At 33.0% G+C, this 14583-nt stretch overlaps 3 protein-coding genes across 4 annotated transcripts; 2 read left to right on the top strand and 1 right to left on the bottom strand.

Annotated features, from left to right (window-relative positions):
- Nucleotides 1-380: 380 nt before the first annotated feature.
- LOC149740457 (phosducin-like protein) lies at nt 381-2831 on the top strand. The gene is made up of 3 exons (XM_089873090.1): nt 381-933; nt 1439-1564; nt 2289-2831. The coding sequence occupies exons 1-3, from the start codon at nt 532-534 to the stop codon at nt 2532-2534; spliced, it is 774 nt and encodes a 257-aa protein (XP_089729216.1). The 5' UTR covers nt 381-531; the 3' UTR covers nt 2535-2831.
- A 34-nt stretch (nt 2832-2865) lies between these two features.
- On the top strand, nt 2866-4308 carry LOC149740456 (vacuolar ATPase assembly protein VMA22-like). Its single transcript, XM_089873091.1, has 3 exons — nt 2866-3065; nt 3266-3519; nt 3786-4308. Exons 1-3 carry the CDS (start codon nt 2866-2868, stop codon nt 3884-3886), a joined length of 555 nt encoding a protein of 184 aa, XP_089729217.1. The 3' UTR covers nt 3887-4308.
- Nucleotides 4177-13818, bottom strand: LOC149740455 (RNA polymerase-associated protein RTF1 homolog). Of its 2 annotated transcripts, none has more exons than XM_089873080.1 (16): nt 13351-13818; nt 12834-12959; nt 11700-11868; nt 11072-11291; nt 10267-10344; nt 9817-9941; nt 9355-9426; nt 8525-8603; nt 7980-8151; nt 7446-7616; nt 6796-6903; nt 6068-6267; nt 5397-5529; nt 4927-4989; nt 4733-4862; nt 4177-4574 (listed from the first exon to the last, which is right to left on the bottom strand). In XM_089873080.1, exons 1-16 carry the CDS (start codon nt 13420-13422, stop codon nt 4495-4497), a joined length of 1998 nt encoding a protein of 665 aa, XP_089729206.1. In that variant the 5' UTR covers nt 13423-13818; the 3' UTR covers nt 4177-4494. The 2 variants fall into 2 exon arrangements, with proteins under 2 accessions (XP_089729206.1, XP_089729205.1); XM_089873079.1 differs by having other exon boundaries at nt 4177-4543; nt 13351-13804.
- Nucleotides 13819-14583: the final 765 nt, after the last annotated feature.

The following is a 14583-nucleotide window of genomic DNA, read 5'->3' as shown; positions in this document are numbered from 1 at the left end:
TAGGTTAACGCTTACAGTTTACCACTTTTTAGGAAATTTAATTATTTAATAATTTTAATTAAAAACCTTTAAGCAAACGGTTTGTTAGAAATATTTGTATATTAGAAAATAGTTGTTTTACCCTATAACTTTAAATCAAGTCAAAAAATGAAGAAAAACTAGATAAAACGACCTCGATTCCATTGACTACAATAGTAAACGGGAACGACCCGCAAAAGAGAGAGAGTGTATCGTGCTCTCTCCTTTGCCGACATAGGAGATGCGCGTTCTATTCTTTTTTAGTTCTGTGGGCTACATGCCGAGTATTCTGTGATAAAAGAAAAAAGGGACTTTTTTCGTGAAAACTTAAAACCCTTTCGAAGCGAGAGAAGGCAGTCACATTATGATTAAGTTGTCAGCCTGCGTGGTACTGTTAACCGTACAACTAGCATACGTTGACATTATTTTTAAACAGTAGCGGTTAAATTTAATGTAGTTAAATCACGTTACAGTTGCTGTGCATGATCCACGTAAGTAGCTGTAGGTTTAAACATGGCTCTTCGTTCCTTGGATGATAAGTTAATGGGAGAAAAGGTGAATAATTACTGTAGCTCTTCAGAAGATGAAGAAGAAGAAAAAGCACCAGCACCTCCCCAGCATATTAAACAACCAAGAGCAAAAAATGGTGCTGGTAAAGGAGTGGTTCACACAGGTCCTAAAGGAGTAATAGAAGATTGGAGAACCTACAAGAGGTTGGAGTATGAGAAGAGGGAAGAGGAAGAGAAAAAACGGGATGAAATTTTAAAAAAGCTTTCACTGACCTGCGACCCAAATGCAGGGGAAGATGGGGTTAATAATGAGGATAAAGAGTTCATGGACTGGTACAACAAAAAGCGGATTATGGAACTAAAAAACAAGTTTGCATCTAAGTGGGTTGGAATTGCATTTGGCAAGGTAGAAAATGTTGTTGTATGTTTATGGTATAGTGCCGCAATGATTTAGTAATGTGATTAGGCACATGTTAAATGAGGATCTACTGTATTCAATTGTGAATAAATGTTTGCCCATTTGTCCGGCGCCGTGGCGTAGTGGTTAGCGCGCCTGCCTGTAACCATTAGGTAATGGGTTCAAGGCTCGTCTCTGCTACCATTGTGGGCGTATGTGTTCTTGGGCAAGACACTTACTGGTAATTGCTCCAACCCAGTGGTCACTAATGGGTTGTCCAAATTATCAGCCATACATAAAAAAATGAAAAAATCCAAAAAAAATAATCACCCACAAAGTAACATACATGGTAACTCGTAAGCTGGCACGAGGTGTTAAACCCGTGTGATAACGACTGTCGTTTTCCGGCCACGCGAGGATAAAGTAAGTTACATTCATCCAGTTGGTTTGGTCATTGGACTTTGTGCTTCCCATGTTTTAAGCAGCAGCGTTTTAAAATTAATCAAAATTGCAGGTTACTAACTTGACGGGAGAAAATTATGTTGAGGAAATTGAGAGCGAAAAGAAATTTGTGACGATAATCATTCATATTTATGATGATAATGTACCTGCATGCGAAGCAATGAATGGCTGTATACAGGTACTGATGAGTTGTTTTTATTAAATAATAACTACAAAGAAGTTTTATGTCATGTCTGTTTATATGGAATGGTTCATAATATTGCTATAGTAGGGCGGGGGAAGATGGGACACCTTTTTATTATATTTTTTCGCCCTGTTTTGTAGTAAACAAAGAACAGAATTATAAAACGGTATCCTCACGACTCCTATAGAACATTGTTAAATGTTTAAAAGCCAATCAGGATATTTAGATATTATGTACTAAAGGTGTCCCATCTACACCCACCCTACTATATTAGTATTTACATGCACCAGCCAGTGGCCATTTTATAAGGTTGAATGCAGCATATTACTGTAGAGGCTGACTTATTTATTTAATGACTTGAGAAGCTTTTGTGTTTAGTGATTTTCTGCCTCATTGAGTTATTTTGAGTGGTCTATAGTTTGTGTCTTTGCAGAATACTTGTGGTTTCCATGCTAAATAATGCATAGGGTGGATTATTGTATTTATGGAAAGTGTGCATAGGACAAGATTTTTTAATTGCACCATTCACTTACATATATTATGCATATATTATATTATGTATTTTACTCAAAAATTTTTGTTTACTTAAATTTAACAACACCACATATGTTAGGTACTTGCATTCATTTACAGATATTGTGCATTTGTGCATATATATATTATGTATTTTACTTAAACAATTTTGTTTACTTAAATTTAACAACACCACATATGTTAGGTACTTGCACAAAAGTACAGAACGGTGAAGTTTTGCAAAGTCAAGGCTTCTGAAGCAAGAGTGTCTTCCAACTTTGTTGAGAATGGCTTACCAGCACTGCTGGCTTACAAGAACAATGTTATTATTGGAAACTTTGTTGCTCTATCTGAAACACTGGGGGAAGATTTCTATGCAACTGACGTTGAATCATTTTTACATAGCTACGGAACTCTCCCAACTTCAAATGAGTCGTTAAGCGATGACTGACAATCTCTGTTATTATTTTTTTCAGTATCTTTATGTACTGTTATCTGTTACAGAGTTGCATGAATGGATAATGTTTATAATTTTCCATTTATTAATATTTTTTTGACCATGAATTGCTATTGTCTTTCGTCGTAATGTGTTGTTATGTTTCTGTGCTATATTGTATCGCACTGTACCCGGACAAGAGCAGTTTTTAAAAGATGTATCTTTATGCACAAACATAAAGTTACAACTGTATTATTCAGTAATGCATTGAATGCTTTTTTATTTTTAAAAACATGAAATCTATTTACACTGCTTTGGAAGTCTTTCCGAAGATAGAAAAACAGATATGTCTGAAAACATAGACAAATTATGTTTAACCATGCTGGAGTTAGTGGCTGAAATTCACCAGAAGAAACTGGAGCAAGAGAAACACATGCAGGAAGGTTACTTGTGTCTGGCTAAAGCCCGATATTCCATGGGTGTGGACCGCGTTTCATCACTGCAGTACCCAAATGAAATCACACCCACAGTCACTATTAGTTGCAGGTAAAGGCAGCATTTTCTCCTAATTTAATGTAAATAGGTTTTTATCTGTAAGCATGTTTTAACAACTGTTGGTTTGACGCTATGTTCCGCCTTTTGGTTTTTTTGTATCGAAGAGACAAATAAAGTTATTATTTTTGTACTGTGATTTTACTTTGTATACTTTCTAACATAAGTTTTAGACTAATTTGTTGATACTACAGGGAAAAAGAAAACAACAAATTTCCTTCCTTTACTGTCACACAAAACCTTCAAGATGAAGAAACCCAACCCCCCACTTCTGCTGTGAGAAGAAGAAAAAAGACAAATAAAGATGATCATAATGAAGCCAAACAAGCAGTAGAAGAAGTTGATCTTTCATCACAAGATAAACTGCATGCACAAGTCAACCCATTGCTTTGGTTTGGTGTTCTTGTACCTACACCATTGCGACAAGCCCAAAATTGTTTCAGACAAGGTAAAGTTTGGGCTTTTGACTTGTGTTTTTTTAATGTATTGTACCGTGCGGTAAATGGATATTGTTAGCACAAAGTATACAATGACTCCTAACCATGTTTTCAACAATTACCATAGCTATTTTATAGTCTGGGAATAGATTAAATTGTTCTTTAAATATTGTTTGTTTACCACAAAATGGCACGATATGAGAAAGTAAAAACATGGACCATTTTTCATTACTCTAAACTACTATATGTGTTGATTTAAGTTAATATTGTTTTACAGCAACTGAAGTCAGCTGTCAGCTTTGTACTTTAAAGGAAGAATTGAATTACAAAACTCGTTTATACAAAGAAGTAATGAAGCCAACTGAGACAAAAGGATAATCACAGAATCTAATTGACATCAAATCATATGCTATCTTTATAAAGCTGGCATGTAATCATTTTCAATCACATAATCCTTTGTTTAATGTACCACAGAATCAATGGATTTAATCACGCAAATGCAATAGAAGAGGATTTGCTGGAACATATGGCGGGATATTCTAACCAAGAAACATTCAATGTAATCATCTGTCATATTGCATTGATTTTTTATAGAATTAGTTTTTTGATGACTTGTAATCAAGCTGGGAATTCCACAGTTGATTTCTCACAGTCTATAATCAAGAAGATGGGAATGTTTTTTTGTTTATTTTAAAAATACGATGATCGTTTCAAAAGTAACAAAAAAAATTTTCTATCTTTATTTTCGCCTTGATTTACTGTCAATGAAGTTGCAATACAGCACTGAAAAACTAAGTGGATTTTCAGGTGTGTATTATTGTAAAAAAAAATACCAACAAGATTGACACTATTGTTTCATCTGTTTGAAACGCATCGAGGCAGTGAGTAAACCAGCTGTTTGATGAAAATTTGCTAGAAAGAGTTTTTTTCAAATAAGTCCCCTTCGTTTTTTATAGTCCGCCAAATTAAGAGACCTGCGTGGCGCATCACTGCTTGTGGTTGGGGTGTTTGCTTTCGGAGCAACCAGCGAACGTTCTAAAAGAAAAAGAAATGTTTCCAACTGGAGCTGCAATAATGCAGATATCAGCAACAGCAAGAATTTGTGGTTTAATATCTTTAGAAAAAAATGAATTTTGTTCTGCTTTTTTATATATACCTATTATACTAGACAGCAGAGTCATTTTTTTTGTCATTAAATAAAGAAATTATTCTGAACAAGCAAACCTGCGGAGGGCATTTGAAGGTCAAGTTTAATATCAAAGTCATGTGCATCAAACAAGTCACTTGACTCTTTATCTGAAGTTTCTTTCGTTGTTTTAATGACTTTGTTGCCTTTTGGAATATCATACGACACCTAAACACGAAATCAATTAAAAAAATTAAAGTTTTAAATTGGTCTGGAAAAAAAGTTGACTTACATTACCGCCATAGCGCTTATCCATCTCTTGCAATAAACGCTGGGTTTGTTCACCATCTTCTGCCTGTGAATAAAGGTTAATAATACCCATATATGCTTTACACACAAAATGTACAATAATATTTGTTTTATATAAGCAACTATACAGTTATAAAAAAAGCAATCAGTGGTGCATAAGTTCACCGCAACAACTTTAGGGGTTCACCAACCCAAAAAAGGTTGAAGAGCACTGGGTAAGCGTACTGTAAGCATTATTATATGTATGTTGTTGCCGACAGGTGTATGTATATTATAATTGTGAAAGTAATCTTCCAGTGTTTTAAGATTTTTGTAATTTTACGATTTTAAAATATTAATTTCACCAAAATAAGGAACAGTGATCGAAAATCTTTTTCACACTTATAGTACTATTAAAGAGTTAATGCAGAATCACAACGTATTCATTATTAAATTCTACTTGATCAGGCTTACGTTGGACACAAGGACTGGTTTACATCTTCTTCTTGTGAAGGGATCAGCCACTGTCTTCCGGAGGACTTTCCACTCCTCTTTACAAGCTTCCTCCTTCAGGAGGTTGTGGGATTTGATCCGCTCATTGATGTATCTAAAAAAAGTTGATAAATAAATTAAGATTTTACCAATTTATCTCAGATTTATATTCACTACCCTAAACACATATATTATAACGGATGTCGTTTTGCAGCAACGCGAGGAAAAGGAAGTTACCTTCATACAGGATGATTATTGTTGTAAAACTTCTGCAAAACACCTTTACCATACATTCTTAAATACAAATGTAGTTTATATTAAAACTGCACTACACTTTACTTTATAATACTCAAGTATAGTTTGGCAAATTACTTAAAATCTATATAATTTTAATGTTGGACCTACGTACAACCAGAATAGAATACATATAGTAGGGTGGGGGAAGACGGGACATCGTCAGAACATAATATCCAAATTCCCTGATCATGTTTTAAACGATTAACAATGGTCTATAGAAGTCGTAAAAATACGGTTTTATATTGCTTTGAATGTTCTTTGTTTACCATCAAATAAGACAAGAAAATAGAATGAAAAGGTGTCCCATCTCCCCCTGTCGCCATACAACCAACAAAAAATCCAAATTTTTTCCTCACGTGATTCCAGCAATATTCTCCTGTCTCTGTTTATCAAGATGAGTCGCTCTCTCCTCCAGTTCATCCAGCTGGCAGTTGATCCTCTTCGTTTCATCCCCGTCTCCCTGGACTTCAGCCATCTCCTTCTGCTTGAGGAGCGTAGTCTTCTTCATCGCGTAGTTGAAGGGATTTTTTCGGAACTTCGTCTTTTCTTTAATGATCTGATGACAGAAAAATTGTATTTTAAAAATAAAAAAGAAATGGATTACCTACTTTGCTGACATATTTTAATAATTTTGTTTTATTATAACTATTTACAAAATATTTCGATTTTTTAAACATTAGTTAGAGGTTTAATTGGTTTTAAAATACAGTTACATTGGATAGTCGAACAGAAAAGTAGTTCTCAAAATCATTTACGCTGCGACAAATTTGGAAAAGTTTGTTGGAAGTCGACAGTAGTCAAATTGGAAACAGCATTTTTTTTCTCAATTTTTATATTTGTGATTAATGCTTAGATTTTGGGTTGAATTTGTCCATTGCATAAAAGACTGCAGCATAGGAATATGACATAGCCTGCCACACATTTAAAAAATTAAAAAGAGGCTTAGTTATAGATCATTCAACCAGGCCATAATATAAAATCTATTAATAACAAAATCACTAAATTTAAATATAATTAATATATTATTATTAACACTTTAACTTTTTTTCTTAAACGTTCACATAATTCGCATTCATTAACTTACATGGTCAATGTCTTTGTCCTTGATATTATATTGAATAGCCTTCTGCATGGCTGACTGCTTTTTATGAATCTCATCTAACGTGGGCAACTCAAGACCAGCGAGCATTACCTGATAAATATGGGAGGGTTATTTTAATACAAGGTCGTTGTATAATTTGGTAGTAAAACTGACAATGCCATTTAGACAAAATATTTTCTTTTATTTTAACAACATATTTAGTTGGATTTGATTTTTGTATGTTACTATATATTTTAAAGTCATTATATTATTTAGCGGCAAAACTGAAAATTTTACTTAGGAGAAATGTATATCTCTTAAATTATACAATTTTCTAGACTTGATTTTGTATGTTACTATGTATTTATTGGCACCGGATCCTAGGGGCAAATCATGATCATTTTAAAATAAGTCATTATTGTAGATGCAAAGGCTTTTATTTGTTTCTAAGTTGATATTCAAGGTGGCTGCGATTCTCTAGCAAAATTACACCGAACACTGCATAAAACCAATAGGTTCAAAATTGAACCAAACAACTAAAAAACCCAAAACATTTTAATAACTGTGCCAGTACAATCCCAATACTACTGAATAATAGCAATAATAGCATCATATTTAAACTAAATATTCTTGTAACCAAAAACTTCACTTACAGCTTCTTTCCACTTAAAAAACTCTGAATCTGTAAATTCCGAATTTGAAACAAATTCCAAACGAAACACTCTCTCTTGTTGGCCATGACGTAACCTTAATCCTTTATTGGTTCTCGTCTTGCCAAGCTGATAAACTTTTGCCGTTTCCACTACATCCAGTATCTCAGCAATCTAAAAAAAAGATGCAGTATGTTATTTAAATACAAAACATACTTATTTGTATATACTTTTTATCAATGTTTATATGACAGTCGTTATAACATGGGTATTCTCATTATTCTGTACACCTCATGCCCGTTTATGAGTTTCCATGTTTGTAACTTTGGGAATGATTGTTTTTCTCTGTGGCTGATAATTTAGACAAACCATTACTGACCACTGGGTTAGAGCAATTGCAGTTAAGTGTCTTGCCCAAGGAAACATATACCTGCAACGGTAGCAGCGCCCAATAGGTTCAACAGTCTACTTCGCAAAAATCAACACCTATGCGCACGCACGTACTCTACACCACAACCAGTGAACAACCCCACCCACCCTATACACAGGTCTTCCATTATGATTTCCAATCCCGATCCTGACAAAACACCCAATGCAGGTTTCCCTGAAGAAAGGGAGGTGAACCCACTTCTCCATCTTGAATCTCGACAACCGGATGATGCTGAGATCTGCTTTTGCAGATATCGGTTGAAATCGCTTGGAATTTGAACTGAAAATATCCTGAGCATTATGTAACTAACAAAGGAATTAGATCACAGAATTTGTTATGGAAAAAATCTTAACGTCATTTATCATAGGATAAAATTATTTTGAATTTGTTTTAAATAATTTTATTATTTATTTTTGGAAAAATCTGTATAAATATCTATATGAATAATAGCGAGTGTGTGTCATTTTTAAAAACTTGAATTTAAAATATTAATATCAGCAAGAAAACAAAGAAAAATATTAAAGTTTGTGTCATATTAGTAACTGGCAACAAATGCTCAACGTTTTTCCCAAAATTCTTAAGATTTGTAAAATTTGCAAAAGTTTGTAATTTTTTTCATAAATTAATCAATTAATTGTGATGTCATAATTACCTTCTTTCATCTTCTTCATCTGAACCTCCTTTACGAGAAAGATCGCTGTCGGAATCGGAACCAGAAGATGAGCCAACACCTATGTTTGGTTGATCATTAAAACAAGAATAAAAAATTTAAAAAAAATTTACCACAATTATATATACTTGTGTGTTTCTAAAACTTTAAACAGCACAACTGAATATTAACATTAAAAATTAGCATTTTGTCCTGCCTGCTTTTGATACAACTTGATGCAAGTATACAACAAGTTGATTTAAGTTTGGCAACTATACCTTTTTCTGAACGTCTGGTCTATGACCAACCAAACAAGCAGGCACATAAGGTATTAATAAATAGTGTATTATTTTCCACACTAAGTTTACACACCAAGATATTACAGGCTATTATTTATGACGACAAGACACCCTTGTTCCATTTATACTTGAAATTACAAGGATTAAATACCAGCATCCGCGTACATAGTTTTAAACAGGTATAACATATACATAGTTTTAAACAGGTATAACATATACATAGTTTTAAACAGGAACAATATATACATAGTTTTAAACAGGTATAACATATACATAGTTTTAAACAGGAACAATATATACATAGTTTTAAACAGGTATAACATATACATAGTTATAAACAGGTTTAATATATACATAGTTTTAAACAGGTTTAATATATATATAGGCTATTAAATATAACTGTACAAGACAGCACTGAAAAATATGACATCAAAATTTTGTGATTAATGTGTTTTATATAATGTATAAAATCTCATGCAGTTGAATGAATATAAAACTAGTTTAAAGCTGTTTAAAGCAGTTTAAAGCACCCACCTTCCTCATCTTCATCATCATCATCATCACTATAAACTTCACTTGCTTTCAATATTTGTTTGTTTTTACTCGCTGGAAAAAAGTAAACAGCAAGTGAAAATATAATCAGAAAAAATGTTGCTACTTAGTCAAAAACAGCATGATGTATGTCAACAAGAGCATATATGTTACCAACAGCATATATGTTACCAAGAGTAATTTTAAAAAGTAATTTTACAACAAGAATAATTATAAGGTAAAATACATCCCTAAAAAAATGCGACTTAACCAAAAACAGTAGGAGTCATGTCTCACTCTTAGAATTAAAATAATAATTTAATAACTCAAGGTCATTAAAAGTACTCAAAATCTAATTTATGCTTGAAAAAAAAAAACAAAAAGCATAAATTCTTAAAAAAACAAACAAAATCGAGATAATCAGTATCAAATCTACACTTAGTTGTACATAGAGGAAACAGTCACCTTTGTTTTTCTTTCTTTCAATTTCAGCCCTTAGGTCACCCAGGATTTTCTCATTCTTATCCACTTTCTTCCGACGATCTGTTCGAGATGGGAGGAGAGTTGAGAAGGAATCTTTGTTGGAGGGCCTGGACATGGAAGAGTAAAACAATAAAAAAAATAAAAACTGAAAAAAATTTATATAAAAAATTCAGAAATAAAAACTGAAAAATGATTTATTTAAAATTTTATTTAAAAAACTTAGAATTAAATATTGAAAATATATATATATTTAAAAGTTTATTTAGAATATTTTACACAAGAATTTTGGTAAGTGGAAAAAGTGATAAACTAAAAAATATAAATTAGAAATAGGTTATTACAATGTTTAAAATCTTTTATTCATTTTCTGTGTTTTTGTTTCTACTCCTGTTGTAAATAATTTAGTTTAAAATTAAATACAAGTTTTCTTACTTGTGAGATTTTTTCTTTTTTCGTCTTTTTTCACTGGACTGCATCTTAGCTAGTTTAAGTTTCTTTTCAATTTCAAACCTAAAGAGAAAAGCATTAAATTATTAATTATTAAACTACCATGCCCGTCCATGTTCTTACAATAGAAAGTAAGTAAAAGTGAAGTTTTAAATGGCAGTTTATGATAAAGATCTACAACACCTTGTTATTACAGAGGAGATAAATGTTACAATAACTGTTTACGGCGCCGTGGCATAGTGGTTAGCACGCCTGCCTGTAACCCAGAGGTAATGGGTTCAAGGCTCAACGCTGCTACCATTGTGGGCGTATGTGTCCAAGATACTTAACGGCAATTGCTCCAACCCAGTGGTAAATAATGGGTTGTCCAAATTATCAGCCATACATAAAAAAATGCCAAAAAAATAATCACTCACAAAGTAACATACATGGTAACTCGTAAGCTGGCACGAGGTGTTAAACCCGTGTGATAACGACTGTCGTTTTTCGGCCACGCGAGGATAAAGTAAGTTACATTTATTCATTCATTCACAATGTTTTTAATGCAATGTACTTGCATGTATTACAGATCATATCATATTAATGCATTTAGTAATAGAGAACCAGGAGAATAATTTTTAAAAAGATTATATATAGGTAAATATTTACATTTATAAGCCTGATTAAATAATCAATACATCTACATGCGTTTTATATTAAATAATACCAACTGAGAAAAAACAGGAAAATTTTAAATTTGTGTGTTTTTAAATTTATTTTATATTTTAAAATTTATTTATAAAAAAATTACCGTTTTTGCAAAGCTTCTCTTTTCTCGAGCCTATTATAAAGTTCCTGCTCTCTCTCCTTCTCCGTCATGTTCTCTAACTTCACCCGATCTTCCTCGTCTCCCACCAACTCGGAATCGTATCCATCATCAAACTGCTTCCACAGAGCTTCCTCATCGAACTCCGACTCCGATCCTCCACCATCTGATGGTCCTTCAGACTCCTCACTTGATGTTAATTCACCTAAAGACGACATGGATTTACATGAAATATAGACTCGTCGCTGCTACTTTTATCTAAATTAACACTAAAAAATAGGGTAATCAAGAATATTGATACAATTCTTTACTCTTAAACTAGCCAATAAATATTAATTACTTTTTATGGAATACTCCATTATTTTTATATTCTTTAGATAGAAAACACCACGTAATAGTTTCTTTTACTCTTTCTTAATCGAAACAAAAAACTATTAAGCTTCCTGGGTGTTCATCTAATAGGCCAACTTTGGCCTAAATCCTAGGTTGTTAACAAGGACCTCAGCCACATGGAATGGAACTACTAACAAACCTATATTTATCAATTTTCGAAAAATTTTGAGTCAAAAGTACTAAAAATACTAAATTAAAGTATAATACAACAAAATATTACCATCTTCAAGGTTGGACATCCCTGTGTTAGGTTTTGCGTCATCAGAACCACCATCACTGTCTGATGATTGATCCGATACCGTCTCCCTGCTCAATCCAAACTTAGACTTTCTTCCTCTGATCACTTTCTTTGACGGCTTTTTCTTTTTCGATTTTGAACCCACAGTCCACTGTGAAAAAACAATATATAGTAATGTGGGGTAAGATGGGATACCATTAGAAACTAAATAGATTATTTCCTGATCATGTTTTAAACAATTAACATCATTCTTTTAAAGTCGCATGGCTACGATTACATGATTCTGTAAATATTATTTGTTACTACCAAATGAGGAAAAAGAAAAGAGAATGAAACGTGTCCCATCCTCATATATAATTCATTAATATATTTAAACAGCAAAAACTATACTGTAGATACAATTATAATACATCAAAGTTTATACACAAGAAGTAATAAATGTAAATACTTTTACATTATTCAATATCTTATATATTAGCAGGCCCACTGGCAAGAAAAAATGTATATATTGTATATAATTATAGCAGTAGAAGAAAAAAAGACGTATCCTATTCTACTAAGTTAGTCATGTATTAAAATAACTGATGAATCACACACAGCTTCATATGCAAACAACCATAATGGTATTGTTCGGTTCATAACACTTGAATCAACATAAAGTAATTGTATGAATAATAAGGCATTCAAGCATGAATTGGCTGCATAGATAAATCAATATAATAGAATATAAACTAGTGATGATGTATATCATTTTAAAAACTAAGTTAATTTAAGTTTTAAAGTTACAGTGATCTAGAAGTTGGAATATTCATGAGAGCTACGAGACTCTTTTAAACAGATAGGCCTATTATATGTTTACTTGCAACAAAGTGAAAATACTGTTGTGATGTACATAGGGTCAAGGGGACATGAACTATATTGTTGATGGGGCAGCAAACTGGGTTTGGGATGGAGTCCAGGACGGAGTGGCACTGGTCGTATAAACGACTTACATAAAGATTCCATGGCGATAAGGTTAATCGGCCAAATCTGATTCAAATCCAAGGTCTACGACAAGGTCCTCACAAACATTGAATAGAAAACAAAGTGAAAAAGTTGCCAACTGTCATTACTTACATCTTCATCGTCATCAGAAGTGTCGGAATCTGATGAGTTGGTTGTGGTGGTTGTTGGGACTTTAACTTTGTGTGGTTGTGCGTCACTACTGCTGTCGTTTCGCTGTCTCTTTGCATTTAGCGTGTCCTAAATGATAATGTTTGCTGTATGATTGGAATCAATGTACAAGAATGATTAAATGAATGTCACTTTTTTCTAGTGTAGTGGGAAAGCGACAGACATAAAAACTTGCCAATTTATGATTTCATGCCCATTTAATTTATGAGTTACCACATTTTTACCCATTGTTGAATGTTGACCAATGGGTTAGAGCAATAACAGTTAAGTGTCTTGTTTAAGAACAGACATGGTCACAATTTCGTAGCATTGAGCCTAAAAAAAACATATTCTTTGTTCAAAAACAATATCAAAAAGTATGTTAGTGACGCAAGCACCCAATGACTGAGTCAAGGCAACAAACATATGAAACCAACAAGCCATGCTGCAATATACAAACAACAAGAAAAATTAAACTAACATTTTTATCATCATCTTCTGCAGAACTTTCATCAGAATCGGATACTACGCGATTTTTTCTTCTTTTGCTCATTATTGTGTGATGCTGTTATAATTTATAAATAAATCAGAATTATACAGTTGCCCTATGCAACTATTCTTATTCAAACAAATTCTAAACTTAGGAGGAACGTTGGTTTAAGTTTAGTACCAGCAAAAAATCCTGTGATAAATTTATGGTTATGTTAGAGATTGAGGTCACCCCAATACTTTCATAAGGGGTTACATAATACTGTTAAAGCATCTCAACAAACACATTTTTTTATTGCTTAGTGTTTGTACAGAAAACAGAACCATAGTTTATCGATACATTAATTAATGGGGTTCATTAAGTTTGACAATAGGGCAGTACGGAACTAGCTAAGAATTGTTTCTGGTGCTAGTGAAGAGTCTTCCCCCCCCATTTTATTTACTAACCACTAACTCCTAACCACTAACCCCTATAACCAGTAACCCCCTAACCATCTACACCTAACCCCCTGATCTAGGGTTTAGGGGTTAGTGGTTAGCAAATAAGGGGGGGGGGGATTCTTCACTATCACCCTATATATATATATATGGGTTAGTTGGTGCGTTTAGCAGTTCGTTAACGACGTTAACCTATAATTTAACCTATAAGTAGGTGCTAGTAAAATGACTGAGACGAGGGATTCTTCACTATCATGCAATTATAGGTTAAACCGCATTTTAACAATGTCATCGCAGCATATCCTTTAAAAACTTGCGAGGCGTATGTCAATGACGTGGGACGATTTTTCACTAGCACCTGCACGGCTGCACCTTGGTTTTATACCTCAATTTTCAACTGAACAAACTTTCCTAAAGCTAATCGTATTATTTTCACACATATTTCATATAATTTTCCTACTTTACTGATCATATTATTTAATTAAAACTAACGTTTCGGTGAAATTCCCAATAACAGAAATCATAACTGTCTTTCTGACGAATTTGTGAATGTGACGTCATGCAATAGTGTTGCCAGGCAAAATTTAAACAAAAGTCAAAAACAAAAAAATCGGGTTTATGGGAAGAGGACACAATTTATAATATACAGGTGCACATGTAACTTCGCGTGACGACTGTTTTTGTGGTGTGAGAATAAGCACTCTGTTGATCCGCACTACATTAAGTAACTCAATTAAAATACCTCAAGTTCAAAACCTTATAAAAAAAACCACGAAATAAATTTAAT

Source organism: Ciona robusta, chromosome 2 (assembly GCF_009617815.1).
Source record: "Ciona robusta chromosome 2, ASM961781v2".
NCBI lineage: Eukaryota > Metazoa > Chordata > Ascidiacea > Phlebobranchia > Cionidae > Ciona > Ciona robusta.
The sequence above is the reverse complement of the archived record's forward strand: the minus strand, read 5'-3'. Positions and strand labels throughout refer to the sequence as shown.